General features: G+C 38.5%; 1 protein-coding gene across 1 annotated transcript; it reads right to left on the reverse strand.

The window, feature by feature from the left end:
* Positions 1-13541: 13541 nt before the first annotated feature.
* Positions 13542-16205, reverse strand: LOC140227816 (uncharacterized). The gene has a single exon (XM_072308211.1). It carries the CDS (start codon positions 16203-16205, stop codon positions 13542-13544), a length of 2664 nt encoding a protein of 887 aa, XP_072164312.1.
* Positions 16206-17220: the final 1015 nt, after the last annotated feature.

Raw genomic sequence — 17220 nt, forward strand, 5'->3', positions numbered from 1 at the left:
CCTTCATCTCAGATTTTTTTCAGTGTTTAAGAACTGTTATTTCTAGCTCTTATTTGTATGTTATATGCCTCAAGTTTTATGACATTTTGTTGTTTACAATGGAACATTATGAATTTATCACTGGAACAGAAGAATAACTAAATCTAATCATTGAGAAATGTATTTGATATGTTAAATAGAACTTTGATTAATTCATGCATACGTATGAAGACTACGGAGAAGACATAACTCAAGGAGCTGCACAATTTTGTCTCATGTAAAGATATCACAATGCAAGAGAAAAGGACATAAGATCAAGGCCATAATTACCTATCATGGCGTTGGCAAAGAACAGACCAAATAAAAGGGTGGTTCGCTAGAAAATAAAAAGAAGACAAATGCGGCAGAAAAACTAAATGTCTGAAGCAACCAGTGACTGATAATTGTCCAGACTAACAATTAAGGTCGAAAGTCTTTTTTTAATCTATATGCTTTATCCAAGGCGCAAAGTTCTCATACATTTTTGACCGCATGTTACTTGTACACTTATAATTATATAATTATTCATATTTGCTGCAAATTAATGTCATTAAACCTGAACCTGAACCACTTGACCACTTGATTTTTTTTTTCATTAAATCACCCACACAAAGACATCGACACACACACACACACACACACACACACACACACACACATACATACATACAATAACATTTCTTCGAGTATTTAAGCTGAGAACGTGCTCTGCATTGCATGTTATAAGCCAGTTCGTAATTAGCTCATGTACACCTTGGTACAAACGACCTTTCTTTTTTCTCAGTTGGTTAGGCACTTCACTCGTTTTCAAAGCGGTATAATGCATAAGCTTGCACGACATAACAATTTGTGGAATTTATGTTCAAACAAAGAATGAGCTTGTGCTTAGACCAGGTGACCAGAATAGTCCGTCAGTTGACATTTTAGCAGGCATCTAATATATTGTTTCGTATGGAATGCAATATGCTTTTTCTTTTGATATTGCAAATGCCAGGCGTGCTATCAGGTGGATGTGCTGGCAAGCACTAATCAGATGTTAAGGATCACATGAATAATCATCACATAGATGCTCATTTCAGTGAATTGATAAACCAAAATGCCTGTTGGTACAAATGACCTTTTTCTGCTCATGCGCAAAGTGGAATTACGAACTGGTCTATTGACAAGTTGGTTTCATTCTCTCCACACGTGACGCACTTTACTAGAATGTACGAAGGGAGCATAAAATTTTTCATGATGGCATCTGGCACTAGAAATTGCCCACTTTGAGCAGCAGATGTGTGACAATTTGGCAATGATGATAAAGAAAGTTTAAATCCGATCTAGTATATGCAAACACATTAATATAAAATATTGATATTATGATATTACCAAGAGTTTTCATTTTTTTGTCCCATGTATACCCAGTTTGATCATTGATGTTTGTAACGGCCATTCCAGATTCAAAGTCCGGACAAAACTCCATAATTGTAAATATGCCAATTTTACGGAAATATACAATCATAATCAAGATGTCTGACTTTGATAACGCGTTGAAAGACGATGACATGAAAGAAATTACTCACCATTGCTGCCTTTGTAGAGAAAACGAATTAACAGAACTGTGCAAACGTTGTTTCATTTCTTAACAAATAATAAGATGAAGAAAAAACGACGCGACAAATGTCTCTGTCTCTCAATGATCCTTTTTTTTTTTTTTAATCACGTAGGCCTTGAAACATAAAACCTTGAAGACAAATTCCAGATTGCAGCTTGACCACAAAGCTAACTGGGGTAGCAGTGTGACGTGGCAGAAAGAGGTAGTACGCAGTTAAAAAAAAAACTAAAGGTTAAATGCGCAAGGAAAATCCAGGGTGTAGTTTGGAGTAATGTGGAGCGTACATGAGCGTGTCTCCAGGTATAGGGCGGCCTCCTGGAAAGCAACGATTGATGGTGTTGTGACTGTAGAGAGAGGCAGGTAGTTTTTTTTTTTTTTTTTTTTTTGTGAGGGGGTGGAACGAGTATTTGTATCCGTCGATGGTGATGAGTTGATCTGATGTCAGACACGGTTTTGCATTGCGGATGAGCTATTGCGGGGGCAGGTGTATTGTGAACATAGTACTTAAAAGACGATATGACATTCAGATCTACTGATTTTTTTTTTAGCAATTCAGGTAATGCACAATTCCTGTGTAATTTCGTCAGAAAGCCAGCTTCGTTGTAAAACCGGATGTAGGACTAAAAGGTGATATCCAGTCCGCATATAAGTTCGTCTGGTAAGAAAGAGCAAAGAAAACGAGTTCAACGGTATCATTTTGATCGAAATCGGATTAAACATAAGGAAGTTATGACATTTTGAATTTCGCTATTTTGGGGAGGAACAGTTCTCGAACAGCCAATATAAACATGCAAATGGCAAAGTCAGCATGTCATTCCCTCACAACCTACCATTATAGTTTGCACATAAAATTTTGAAATTTCCAGCTTTTCATTCAAACATATTTTCGTCATTTTATCCCCGTGTTTTGTTTTTGTTTTTGTTTTGTTTTTGTTTGTTTTTTTTGCACACGATCAATGGAAAATTGTGAGGGTATGACATGGTCAGCTCACTCATTTGCATATTCATATCCACTGTACAAGAACTGTTTTTTCAGAAATTAGCACACCTTCAAAATATCATAAATTCCTTATTTTTCATCTTTACATTTTTATTTTTTCCATTTTTATCGTTGATCTCGTAAGATATTACTCTTTTTATCAGACTAACTTATATTTGGACTGAATTTCCTCTTTAAGGCATAATTTACCTTTTGCAGATGAAACAAAATCCAGCATTAGTGCTTTAAAATAGTTCCAAAATGTGAGTTTGGGATAGGAACAACCACTGTAAAAATTTGAATCTGTATAATCAATGTTAAGTATTGTTAAACATACAAAATGTGAACAATAGTTATAGTAACATTGTTTCTAGACTAATCCGTCTACAGTTATGGTTTAATGAGAAAAGGAGTGATAGCTCCCTACATTTTAGGTTTTATTGCAAAATTTTTATATGATAGGATGTTTTGTGATACAACTGACCTACACATATGCATCAAATGTGATAACTCGAAATTTCTAAAATCACTGCTCCCAAAGGTAAACTGTACCTTTACTCGCATGAAACGAATCAAAAGTTCTACTGTTCACCTTTGTCACACATAATTCTTATTATTGCTTTCCCTTGCTTTTCTTACAACTCCAAGCCTCCCCACGCCCAGTCTATTGATGATTATAGGAAGTGATGCATGGATACCCACCAACGACTTTTGCTGTTGTAAGAATGAGGACTCGATCTCAAGGGGTACCTGCCAAATCTTTTTTTTTTTTGGGGGGGGGGGGGGGGAGGGGGGCGCCAAGACACTGAAATGACACCCGCTTTATGAACTTATTATTGTCATTGTTTCTATTCGCGTTATTATGATCATTATTCTATTTTTATATCGCGCCGGAGTAGTATCAAAAACTTCTATTAGCAATGTTTAGTTCACCCACAGCTAAGTTGTAATAGTTTGCTGTTATAGTTCTTGTCTGCTCTGACATGTCTGAGGAACGAATATACAATTATTAAATGCTAGCAATCTTTTGCATCTCATGATTATTTCACCGACACGTGACGCTGACTGCGAAAGTTTCGTCCTCGACTTGTTTGCACAGCAGAACTGCATGAATATAACATGGCGTCGATTAATAATTTCGTATAGTATATTCCACTTTCGACAGGTACATATGCGCTAAATCGGCCAATAGCGGATCGTCGTGTAGCATTCTTGGCCGCTGTTCCTTGGACCTCGATACACGTTGACTGGATCTACTAGTAAGTTGTTGTTGCTTTGCCCTCAGATTTGCCTGACATAGCATTTCATTATTTTGAGATGGTATAAAGGTGAGACGCAGCATTATTACCCTCTTCACTTTCTCAACATCTCGTAGTTCATGTCCTTTTGATTTTGCCGTGTCAGTGGGGATGAAACCCGCTTCTACGACGTGTACTCGCTTTACTTCTTAGTGAATCTTTACTCAATATTACCACTTTTACTGAAATACCTTTCTGAAATTGATCTTTAGATACATTAAATAACAATAGATTGAAAAAAGATCATTCTCTTCCCTTTCCTCATCCTTCTCTTTCACGAGCATCATGTTAGACTCCCTTGTTTTATTGATCAGTGGTATGTATCATTGGTTACCAAAGTGTAAAGCCTTCTAATAAATATTGGCAACGGCCGTTCTGTGTAGACATTTTTAACGTATGTATATGTCATGGATGTAATATACTATAACTGAAATGGAAATTGTTGAAATTGATAGGAAATATATATCTCTGTGTATAGTACTATCTAGGTGTGTATTATGTTTGACAATAACTTTGCTGAAAATGAGATGCTGTAACGTGGTGCCATACAGAGTAATCAAATCACATAAGTCAAGTGAAAGTGAAAACAGAACTATATATATATATATATATATATATATATATATATATATATATATATATATTTACTGTCAAAGCATTAGAAACTTGCATTAATAATCTCCATTTAACAATTTTCTCATATGCCGGTAACTGTACATCGAGATCTTTAAATATTGCACTAGAAAACCGAATTAGAAGAATGCATTATGTATATTATATATTATTTTTAGTTTGAAATTGATAACACAAGGATAACACTCTCGGCATTGAGATTGAGAGTAAAGTGCACAACAATCTCCACAAAACTGTCTTGCTATTGACAGGCGTGATAGACTAAGATTACCAAGCAAACCACAGGTAACTTGTCATACGTTATTTTTAAAGGGGGAAGTTGGAGTAAAGCGAACCTCCGAGGTAAAGAGACCCACCCCCATTTACCCCATGAATCGCCCGCACAATATAATATCAAACTCAGTGGCGGATCTAGGAGGAGCACGCACCGCCCCCCCCCCTTTTTTTTTAAACAAAAGAAATAAAAAGAAAAATTGGGGGAGGGGTGTGTGCGCCCCTCCTTTTAATTTTGGAAAGGCGCCCCCTCTTTATACGGAATTCCTGGATCCGCCCCTGAAACTATCCCCTCTGAATATAAAATCAGAAATGTCTAAAAATGCATTTCAACGTATCACTTGAATTAGGTTTCTTTCAAATAGTTCTGTGACTTCAAAGGGAAGTGTCTTTTTTTTTTCCAATTACAAGCAAAGCTGTCTTTTAGTATGATTTTGGACACACATCAAACGTTGTTTGTTTTCAAACTCCAATAACATCACCTGAGGTCTTGTAGATGAGAAGTAAAATTTGGGTGAAATGCTGATGGATTGAATTTGATTGAACAGCTAGGAGTGACAGATTTATAAAGAAAAAAAAAACCCATTAACATGATTAAGATTCAGAAATCGGGTCCGCGATTCGGTTGACATGTACCAAGTATGGAATATTGTTCAATGGGGGGGGGGGCAGTGGAGTGGGATGCAGCCTACTTTCTGTCACGGATAGGCCTACGTGTGCGTGTTTGACTCTAACGAAAATTTTTAATTTTTAAAAAAAGTTTAAAGGGATGGTGCAGTTTCGGTTGAGCTGGGGCTACATGGGTTATTGTTTCCAACGTTTTATGATGATGATTTTTTTTAAGATAATGAGAAAAATAAAATTAAAGTAAATACTAACACAAACTAAATAACTTTATAGTAGATGCTAGATGATTAACATACAAAGATGTGGGACAAGAAAGTTTATTCTTATGCTGCTTTTAATTGTTGTTGTTAGGTTTTCTTATGAAATATGAATGAGCATGATATAATTTTAAGTTTGGTGAAAATTTAAATTGGTGAAAATTGGTTTTGAAATGGCTGAGGTCTCCAAAACAAAGCAATCCCAATAACAGGTGGAACCCACCTTTTATTAGGATCGCTTTGTTTTACTTTATTTTTGGATATCTCAGCCATTTCAAAACTGATTTTCATGAAATAATGAACTTTGATTTCCTTTTAGAATTGTATGCTCTTTCATACCGTTTCATAAAGTCATTTGTAAGTATCTTGCAAAAGGTCAAAGGCTGAATCCTCACTTCAACCAATACTATAATATCCCTTCAAAACAGCTACGTCCCTCCCACCCCAAGAATGTAATCTGTCCTCCTATCCCTGTTCAAATCGGTAAAGTATAGTGACTTTAAAATCAAAGTAAATGTTAACACACACTGAATGATTTTATAGTATAGATGCAAGATGGTTACCCTTTAAAAGATGCGGGACGAGAAAGTTTATCCGATGCTGCTTTCAGTTGTTGTTGCTGTGGATTTTTCGGTTTGTTTGTTTGTTTGTTTGTTTGTTTTTGTTTTTGTTTTTTTTTGGGGGGGGCATATGTGGTTTTGATATGTACAGTAATGTTCATGTTGAAATCGATGTGATAATAATAATAATAATAATGATAATAATAATAATAATAATAATAATAATAATAATAATAATAATAATAGCCTCTTCAGTGTTGCCACTGCTCTATCAGAGGGCCCTGCCATTATTATTACCCCAGCGTTGCCAGGTACCCATTTATACACCTGGGTCGAGAGGGACATGGTGGGTAAAACATCTTGTCCAAGGACGTAAGCGCTGGGCGGGATTTGAACTCGGGTCCTCCGAGCGGGAGTCGGGAGTCTTATCCACTATGCCACAGCGCCCCCACATGTGATTTCGTGAAACAAAGTCAAGAGAGAAAGAACAGAGAGGGGTAGAGAAACCTGGTCATGAAGTAAGTGCAAGTAATACAATCGGTAGTATTTATGATAATTCCAGCACAAAAATTAATATGGGACTTGTTCATATTGCGATTTTTATAATCCATGATATCCATGACATCTTCTACTAGGTGCCCTACATTACATTACAGTTACATTATACAATGTGAGTGAATAAATTGTTTTCAATTAGCCTTCATTGGAGTTTTTTTGAATGATGATAATGTAGTAATCATGATGATGATGATAATAATAGTAGTAGTGGTAGTAGTAGTAGTAGTAGTAGTAGTAATAATAATAATAATGATAGTGTTATTGTCATTATCATTATTACTGTTATTATTACCATCACCATTATCATTATTATCATTACTGTGATAATAAACCATGCCTTTTTCCTCTTCTCTCTCCGCTCGTCCAAATTACTAATCAACACTATTGCTGCAGGTACACTATTCTCGAAGTCTCCTTTTAGCTGCATGTTATTCAGAGGAGAGAAGTTGTTCAACACAAAGCGATGAAAGAGCATCGCACCAAATAATATCAAAGCATAGAAAAAAAAACACTTTTATAACTCTTTCAGTTCATAACTTTGAATGTTTGCTTTAAAAAACAACATTTAATAGATTCCACTAATAAAGGTGTGGACTTTCACTGTAATATTCGTGTTAGGTTATGAATACGTAATGAGGTCTTTTGATTTTCACTATTAAGGAGTGATATTTCATGATTTACTGCCACTTGAAATCTGTATAATGTAGACACTAGTATCTCCTTGCTAGACTCACGCGCAACAAGGAAAAGTAGAAATTACGCGGTGCGTAATATATGTCCCCGCCGGAAGTAGCATTTTGTAGCAAAATGTGCAATATAGGTAAAAAATCAAGGTCAAAGGTCAAAGAAGTCAAAGGTCAAAATTCTGTGTAAAAGTTTTGAAGTCCTCACCTTGTGCCATCACATAAAGCAAACGGAATCGAAATCGGGTTAGAAATGGCGAAGGAGTAGCATTTTTGTAGCCAATGTACAATACAGGTCAAAAATCAAGGTCAAAGGTCAAAGAAGGCAAAGGCCAAATTCTGTGTAAAGTTTTGAAGCCCTCACCTAGTGCCATCACATAAAGCAAACGGAATCGAAATCGGATTAGAAATGGCGAAGGAGTAGCATTTTGTAGCCAATGTACAATACAGGTCAAAAATCTAAGGTCAAAGGTCAAAGAAGGCAAAGGTCAAGATTCTATGTAGAAGTTTTGAAGCCCTCACCTAGTGCCATCACATAAAGCAAACGGAATCGAAATCGGGTTAGAAATGGCGAAGGAGTAGCATTTTGTAGCAAAATGTACAATATAGGTCAAAAATCAAGGTCAAAGGTCAAAGAAGTCAAAGGTCAAAATTCTGTGCAGAAGTTTTGAAGCCCTCACCTAGTGCCATCACATAAAGCAAACGGAATCGAAATCGGGTTAGAAATGGCGAAGGAGTAGCATTTTGTAGCAAAATGTACAATATAGGTCAAAAATCAAGGTCAAAGGTCAAAATTCTGTGTAAAAGTTTTGAAGCCCTCACCTAGTGCCATCACTTAAAGCAAACGGAATCGAAATCGGGTTAGAAATGGCGAAAATATACAATATAGGTGAAAGGTCAAGGTCAAAGGTCACAACTGAAATTCTGTGTAGAAGTTTCAAAGCTCCCATGTAGTGCTATCATATAAAGCAAACAGAATCAAAATTGGCTCATAAATGAGAGAAAAGTAGCAAATTTAACATTTTGATCACACACGGACGCACACACGGACGGACGCACGGACGGACGCACGGACGCACGGACGGACGCACGGACACACACACGTACGGAGCCCGTTTCATAGTCCCCTGCTCGAACTCGTTCGGCGGGGACAATAAAAGGAGTATCACCTGGTAGCTCAATTACTGATTCCTGAGTGACGAACGAAACAGCGCCACGTACGGCACTGCGCATTGTTAGTAGAGTGTGACACGGAACCTGCAGGATGGTGAAAAGCGTCAATTTTTTGTAAACATTATTTGACAATCTTCCTTTTGGAACCCTCAAGGCGTTTCGTGGGCATGGGATTTTTTTTTTATAACTTTTCGTAAGAATCAGCAATAATGCAAATGGCGCGTGTGCATGTAGGCCTACTGTTTATATGGATAGAATTATATATCTGACTCATATCTTTGTGTTTTTATATATACATGTATCTGACTCTATCTTCTCTCTCCCTCCCATTCTTAATATAACATAGGCCTATATAATTATATATATATATATATATATATATATATATATATAAATACATTTATATATGCGTGTGCGTGTGCGTATGTGTATATGTGTATGTGTGTATGTGTGTGTGTGAGTGTCAGAGTGAGAACGACATAGACACGCAATGCATGACACGTATACTCTTTCGGGACCGTTATTGAATACAAGAACTATTTCTTATTGTATTTTGATTTCACTTATATAATCTATTGGAAACCCGTCATCTGCGCACACACATGCATACACACCCACCCACACACACACACACACACACACACACACACACACACATAGTGGGATCCCACTGGTACCTTTTTTCCGACATGTTTGTTAATTTACAGATCAGCAGTTGCGATCTTAACAAATTTGATTTGTAGAGGGAGACATATTGAAGAAACTCGCACCTGAACCTTCATCCCTCTGAACAGTATCTTTCTTTCAAGAAAAAAAAAAAAATTGTTGGTGTAGACACACCCGGACCTACCTCCAGAGATGCTTCAACTGCCAAGAAATAAACTGCTATTTCAACTGAAATGAGCTCTCCGTAGCATAAATTACTAAACTACTGGAAAGAACACAGTGTCCCACAGTGTATTCACAGTGTGTTTACAGTGGGTTCATATAGTCGACTATGTGAAAACGCTCGAATTTAACAGTGTTAAAATGAATTCACACTGTGGTGTGGCTTAGACAGAGTGTTCACATAGTAATGCTTAGTAGATTAAGTAAATTAAGTAAGTAATTAAGTAAATTGGTAAATTGACGACTCACATTGTCTTCACACTGTTAAAACGCTCGAGTTTAACAGTGCGAGGAGATTTTACACTGTGTTCACACTGTGGTTCTCACACTGTGGGACACTGTGTTTATACCTACCAGGCAGATTGCCTCGCACCCGGCTCGAATTTAACAGTGTTAAAGATGATTTCACACTGTGGTGTGGCTTACACAGAGTGTTCGCATAGTAATGCTTTGTTTCACACTGCAAATTGACGACTCACATTGTGTTCACACTGTTAAAACGCTCGAGTGTAACAGTGCGAGGAGATTTTACGTTGTGTTCACACTGTGGTTCTCACACTGTGGGACACTTTGTTCTTTCCAGCACGGTACCTACCAGGCAGATTGCCTAGCACCCGTTCCTCGATGAAAGAAAATACAAGAAACTTGTTGGTATACATGTAGCCTACTATTTTTCCCAACAAGACACATGGCCCACTATATTATGGTGCATATCATAGAAAGAAAACGTATCACAACATCATGTTCTGGTATTCAAATCAAAGGAAATTATTATTTGTTGTAACTGCAAGTGAAAATGGAAATGCTAGAATGTGATTTCATGAAGTCTGCACTATATACTGCACAAATAAATGCATGTAATCACATCTATAACGCGGGGAGGAGTGTTTAGAGCATGAAATATGCGTTGAAAGACACGGTGATTGTGAGAGAACTAGAATACCATCGTGCTCTTATTGATTGCTCGTAGTGCTAAATAAATCAAATGTGAATGTTTTAAAAACGGCACTGCGGAATCACAATCCCGCCTCTTCAGCGAGACTGAATGACTACTCTGCAAGGTTGGAGTATTTTCTACGAATTTGAATGACGACATTTTAGATTATATAGATTACCGTTAATGTAGATTCTACTCATACTGATCAGAAATGAATAATCAGATTTGAATAATAAAATGTCCGCGTATGGCCAAACCCTAGAAATTGAATCATTGAAATAACAAATTGACTAGCGAACTGAAGAAATAGACCGCAAAATGCTAAAATATAGTACACGTATTGACAAATGCATTCGTTAACCCGGTATGAGCAGCAGGACATCGATGTTTGTTTATTCATGTTTACGTGTGATGTTTGTCTGTTCATGCGTGCATGCGTGTGTGTGTGTGTGTGTGTATGTGTGTGTGTGTGCGTGTGGGGAGGGGGCGCTCTTCCACGTCGACATATCCGGTTTGAATGATGAAAGAACTTTCCGTGCATGGTATGACGCACGTACACCACTAATATTGCGCGCGTAAGATTGAGAAGCTATGGTGATAAACACGTACAAAAGGGAGGGGGGGGGTAACTCTGACAACCTCCCAATGAGTTTCTAAGGATGTGAGCTGGTGACGGGGATGCTAAAGTTTATTATTTAAAAAAAAAAAAAACACACACACACACACATAAGCCATGCATTCTCTGTTTATCTTCTCACTATCTGTATGCTTTATCAAGAACGTAAGTAAAGTTATCCTTCTTGATACAAATTGTTGTGAGCTGGAGTCAAAGAAAACGAGATATTCATCGCAATATAGATATTATTATACAATGCAGATTTGCTCCTGCTTTCGTGTTCGTCCAGGTCAATAGAGCGGTGATATGGCTCAGTTGGTACCGCGTCTGCCGCCAGAACCAAAGGACCCGGGTTCGATTTCCGAGTCACACTGAGCAATGGATGACCAGCTAGTGCAGCTGAAAGCCCAGTAGGTCCCTAATCTTCTCAGATGGAAAATATGAAACAAACAAACACCCCCCCCCCCCCAAAAAAAAAAAAAAAAAAAAATGAGAATCTCAGGCTAGCCCATCAAGTTCAGGGGTAATTTTGCTGTCGAAAATTTCATCTTCTCATCAAATTGGCAAACCTGAATGTAACTGCGTCTTCAATGCTGGAGAAAGGTGAGATGAATCTGCATGGTTACATTCATTAGATATACACTAAATCCAAAAACATACACAGATTTGCCAGTTTTGTGAGTAAAAAAAAAAATGTTATGCCAACATTTAAGATTCATTCATCGATCTAAGAAGTAGTATTGATTCTACCTTGTTTAAACACTATAAATGAGTATTATATTTCTAGGATTTGTGGGTTTAAAGTGTTCTACAGCTAAACCAAACTAGTCTAAAAAACTAGAATAAAGTTTTAGAGTGTGACTTAAGTCAGCTATCATGGTGGTGGTGATATGTTTTGTTGTCAGAATGTGTGGCATATTGTTGTGCCACCAATATTTCCTTCCCTTCCGTAACAGCTTGTTTTGATTTCAGGTGAAACACATATTGACAAACAGTTTCACTGCACAAATAAAACATTGATTGTATGATGATATACGTGTACATTCCATTTTCGATGAAAAACAAAGACTCTTGTCTGAGTGAATTTCAATTGCAGGAATGAAACAAAATAAGAGTATAACTGCAAAATTAACAATTTTATAAGGCAAGGCGTGTAAATGCAAGCTGTTTCAAAACGCATGAGTAGAATACAATACATCAGAACAAGAAAGATTATAATCTTGAGACACGAAATATCAGAAAATGGAGATGCATCGAATCTCCCCTTTTCATATCATAACGAATCCTTGCAGCTTCTTATATTTTAATGTTCCATGTGTGTGTGTGTTTATTATCATTCCGGTATGGGGTATACATGTGGTCATAATTTACCAAGAAACACAAAAGAAGGAGGGGCGATTCTTGTCTCATTTATAAGTCAAACAGCTTGTGATCTATATACTCCCCTTTAATCCGTATCATTTGAATTGCTTTCTTCATAATAATGTCATGAATGTAGGCCTGCATTTGGCTTCAGACCATTACACATTAATTGGATCACACTCTGGCTAAATAAATGCTGCAGCAATTGACAGTACATGTATCACAAATTAAGTGCAATTCGTCATGTATGACCTTTCAACACTAAAGACACGTAGGCCCTACATGACGTAAAGTTCTTTATGACAAACGAACACACCCACAAATCTGTTTTTTTTTTTTTTCTGTAAGGGAACTGATACGCCTGCTTAATTAAGGTACTGTTTACCATTGGGAGCAATGATTAAAAAAAAAAAAAAAATCTTCGTGTTATCACATTTGATGCATATTGTGTAGGTCATTTTGTATCACAAAACATCCTTCTGTATACCGAATAAAATTTTCGCAATAAAGCCTAAAATATAAGGAGATATCACTATTTTTCTCAATAAACCATAACTGTCGACGGTTTATTCTAAAAACAATCTTATCACAGGGATAACTGTCGGTCACATTTTGCATATTTAACAATACTTAACACTGATTATACTAATTGACATTTATTAGACGTTGATTGTCGAACTAACAAGAAGTCTTGCAATGAAGTCGTAACAACTATATGAGATCAAATTTTGAAATTCCTCGAGTTCCGCCTCATTTCCCCATACGTACGACATTGATCTCATCCCTCCACTCCAAATTCAGGTTGAAGAAAAAGGAGTAATGTAAAACAAATTGAACAATAGTGTTAAAATCAGAATCTGAGAGTACTGTCACACTGAATAGCTAATAATGGCAAGTATTCATTGATTTGTAAAGCATCAGAAACGTTTAAAATATCCACAAAACCTTCGTAATTTTGTCAAAAGTCAATGAATGCTTCACTGTTTAGTGTTTGACATGGATGCTTTCATCTAAGTTATCATGAAAACGGCGCAACATTTCTCTTAACTGCCAGATGTAAAGCCATTGTCTGAATAAGGAGGCTATGTCGGGATTCTGTTGTCACAAACTAAATTGGATTTCAAATTCTTCCAGAGTTCTTCCCAAAAGTATCTACGACCTCTTTCATCGTCCGTCCATTTCAAATGGGGCTTATTTTTGCTGAGGAAAGCTTTAACCAAAAAGGGAAGATCTTCGTTGGCGATTTCCTCTAGAAATACTATGATCACTTTCTCCACCTTAACATTATTCACGTGTTCGAGAGCCAGCCTAAACTTTGACGTGAACCAATCGTCGCGAATCGCTGCGTTGCTGAGAAGAAGTATCGTCTTGAAGCTATTGACGATCGCATGATCGATAGCGCTGAGATAATACATTCCGGGAATTAAGTCGTCGTCGCCAAATATGATGTCGATGTGCTCATCGTAGTCGGGAAGGTTTTCACGGAGGGCTGGTTTGAGCATGGCGTTCACCCACTCCCTGTCATCGTCTGTGAACATGATGTTGAGGTGATATTCGTAATCGGCTGCATCCCGCTCATCTTCCAGCGCAGCGAATCCGAAAACTTGGAGTCTCAGCAGAAATAGATGATATCGGATCCAGTATCGATTGTAGTAGGTCAGAGCCAGTGCGATTAAGAGGAGGACGGCGCAGGCCGGCACGCTGGCGTAGAGAGCGATGTTTGGGCCGCAGTAGTTTAATGGCGAGAAAAGGGCAACAGACTTGCCAATCAATGTCGGGAATGAAGTGGAAGAACAGAGGGTGTCGACCACACCCACGAGCGTGACGTTCGTTTCTTTCAGCCAATCATAAAATGGCATAAATGCGCAGGTACAGGACAGGGGGTTTCCCTCCAGGTTGAAAGTGTCCAAATCCGATAAGTTGTCTAAGGTATCACTATCGACCGACGTGATTGCATTAAAAGGCACGTTAATGTTTTCGAGCTGTGTCGCCTGCCTGAAAATTGGACTGCTGAAAATTGTGAGAGCATTCCCCGCAGCGGAAATTGACCGAAGACTTTCTAATGCAGAGAAAATGGTGGGGTGTAATTCAGAAATTCCGTTTTTATCAAAGGATATGATTGAAAGATTTGATAAGTCAGAAAATAAATTCGAATCCAGCTTTTTGATACCACAGTTGTTAAAAGATAAAATTGAAAGACTTCTCAGATTTTCAAACGTCCTTGCAGGTATGTCACCGAGCTTTGGATTGTCATCAAGCCAAATTTCTTTCAAATCCGTCTTTCTAGAAAATAATGATACTTCAAAATAGTGGTTCCACATGTCCATTGCTCTCAGGTCGTTTCCCGCCAAGTTGATCTTTTGAAGTCGATCGATTCCTTTCAAAAACTCCCGCGGGCTCGCTTGAACTAATTTGGCATGGCTGAAGTTCAAAGAGAGTAAATTGGGTACCGACTGGAAAGTCGACCATAAGACGTTGGTGATATCCGTGTATGACAGGTCCAAGGATGTCAGGCCGACCAAACCATTAAAGGCTTGAGCCTCCATGTAATTAATGGGATTCGACCGAAGGACCAGCGTCTCTAGTCCTTCTAAACCCAAGAACGCATTTCCCGGAAGTCTGTACAAACGGTTTCCCGCCAAATTCAACACGAGCAGACGTGACATGTTCCATCCCGTTTCCGCGCGTAGCGAGTCAAGACGCGCGATGACATTGTTCTCCAGATTCAGTTCTCGCAGTTCTTCCATTTGGCTGAAATTGGCTGGATCGATCTGCTCCAAAAGGTTGTCTGCAAGGGATATATTACGAAGCATCGTCAGTCGATTAATCGTATCCGATGGAATGTAATTCATGTCATTCATTGATACATCCAAGTAATCAAGTGTTTTGTTCGCGAGAAATACATAAAGTACACTAGGCACTGCGTTCATTCCTGTGTCTCTCAGATGAAGAGCACGCAGGTGCGTGTTGAACTTGGCTCCGTAGAATATGCTAGCAATACCAAGTTGATCATCAGAGAAGGGATTGCTGTTGAGCGTCAATGTGTGAAATCGGAGCGAGGCGACGACTCTATAATCAATGTACTTTATTTCATTTCCAGTGAGAATGAGGTGGTGCACCGTGCTGTTCTCAAGAAATCGAAAAGTTCGTCTCTGGATAAGCCAGATGCCGTTTCTACTAAGGCTGATGGCAGTGGCATTTGGCAGTGTCGGAAAGCGCTCACAGTATGGGTATCTGATGTGATTAAAATACAGGAGAAGTCGCTTCAGCCCGGTCAGAGGGAGAAGAGATTCGCAGGGTATCTCGTTGAAATAGTTGATGCCCAAATTCAGCTCCATCAATTTCGTACTGCCAATGAAAAGATCCGCGGGAAGTGAAGAAAGACTATTACCCGACAGATCGAGAATTTCAAGACTATGAAGACCTTCCAACGCGGAGCTCTCGATGGAGCTCAACATATTTGTGTCCACGTAGAGCTCTCGTAATTTGGGGAGCCCGGAGAATGTATCGTTTTCAAGGCGCACAAGAAGGTTGTAGCTGAGATATAAAATCTCCGTCTCAGGGGGTATGTCACGTGGGACAGAAGTCAGATTACATTTCGAGCAGTCGACGAGCATTTGGTAGAAGTCAATATCGCACGAGCGTACGGCTGATTCGTTCTGCGACGAGTTCGTTGGCAGCAGCTGAAAGTAGCTGGGATCGTTCTTGGGGTTGCTGAATCCACTTTGCCTCTGAGATGCCTCCATCGTGAGAGCAATGTTCACAAATAAAATGATACCGCTAAGTGCTTGGAGGAAGAATAAATTTCTGTCCGCCATAATGTCTTCGCTTGGTATTTTGTGAGAATTCAGGCAGAATCGACAATGAGGCGCAGATCTAAGCACAGAGCTTGGCTAGTATAATCTGTGCGTCCGTGCTCTTTGGTCTGTCACTTTTCTTCCGCCGCGGAAACCGAACTAGCGTTCACTTTACAGTCAATGCCAGTGCGTCGGAGAAGCAGGTTTCCGGCGAATACCACGAAGTCTGAGCTGAGCCGAGCCGCCGCGGTGCCAAAGGTCAGAATACGTCACCCCAACACAGTAAACGAGGAAGTCACCTCCTAGAGAGAAACCCAAGAAGGCTCGGCAGAAACTTGAGTAAGATGCGGAGGTGGTATACGGGAGCGCTTCTTGTATGCCGTGTAAAAACCTCAACCTTTTTTGAGACAATCATACTAAGGGTGACTTGTACTGTTGTCTTTTGTCATGCCATATACACGTTAACACGGGCCATATACTCGAAGATGTCTCGTGATATCAGAAGACTAAATACACGTGTACTAAAGCGTAACTGAACTATATACAAAACTGGGTGCAAATGAAGTCATGCTACTCTAAAAAGTGCTACCGCCCTCAGTGAATTCCTAAATCCCATATCTTACGGCCTGAATTGCTGCATCAGAGAGAAAGAGAAAACAACAACATCGAATGTCACATTACGGGTTAATTTCTTTTTACAACAAGAAAATATAACATTCTAACATGGCAAATACGAATAATTCGTTTATTACTTTTCCGGGCATACACATACATCGTTTTGCGACGTATCTGCAAAACCGTGATACTTTAGGGGCCGGGAAAAATCAACATATTTTTCTAAAGGACCACTTCGTATACTTTGCCAATTACTTAAAAGCCCAGAGCAGAGCAAATTGTCCGAAGTGACATGACATGTAAAACAGAAGCCGAGTCGGAGTACTGCAGTACCATGAACTGATAAGAT

Source organism: Diadema setosum, chromosome 4 (assembly GCF_964275005.1).
Source record: "Diadema setosum chromosome 4, eeDiaSeto1, whole genome shotgun sequence".
NCBI lineage: Eukaryota > Metazoa > Echinodermata > Echinoidea > Diadematoida > Diadematidae > Diadema > Diadema setosum.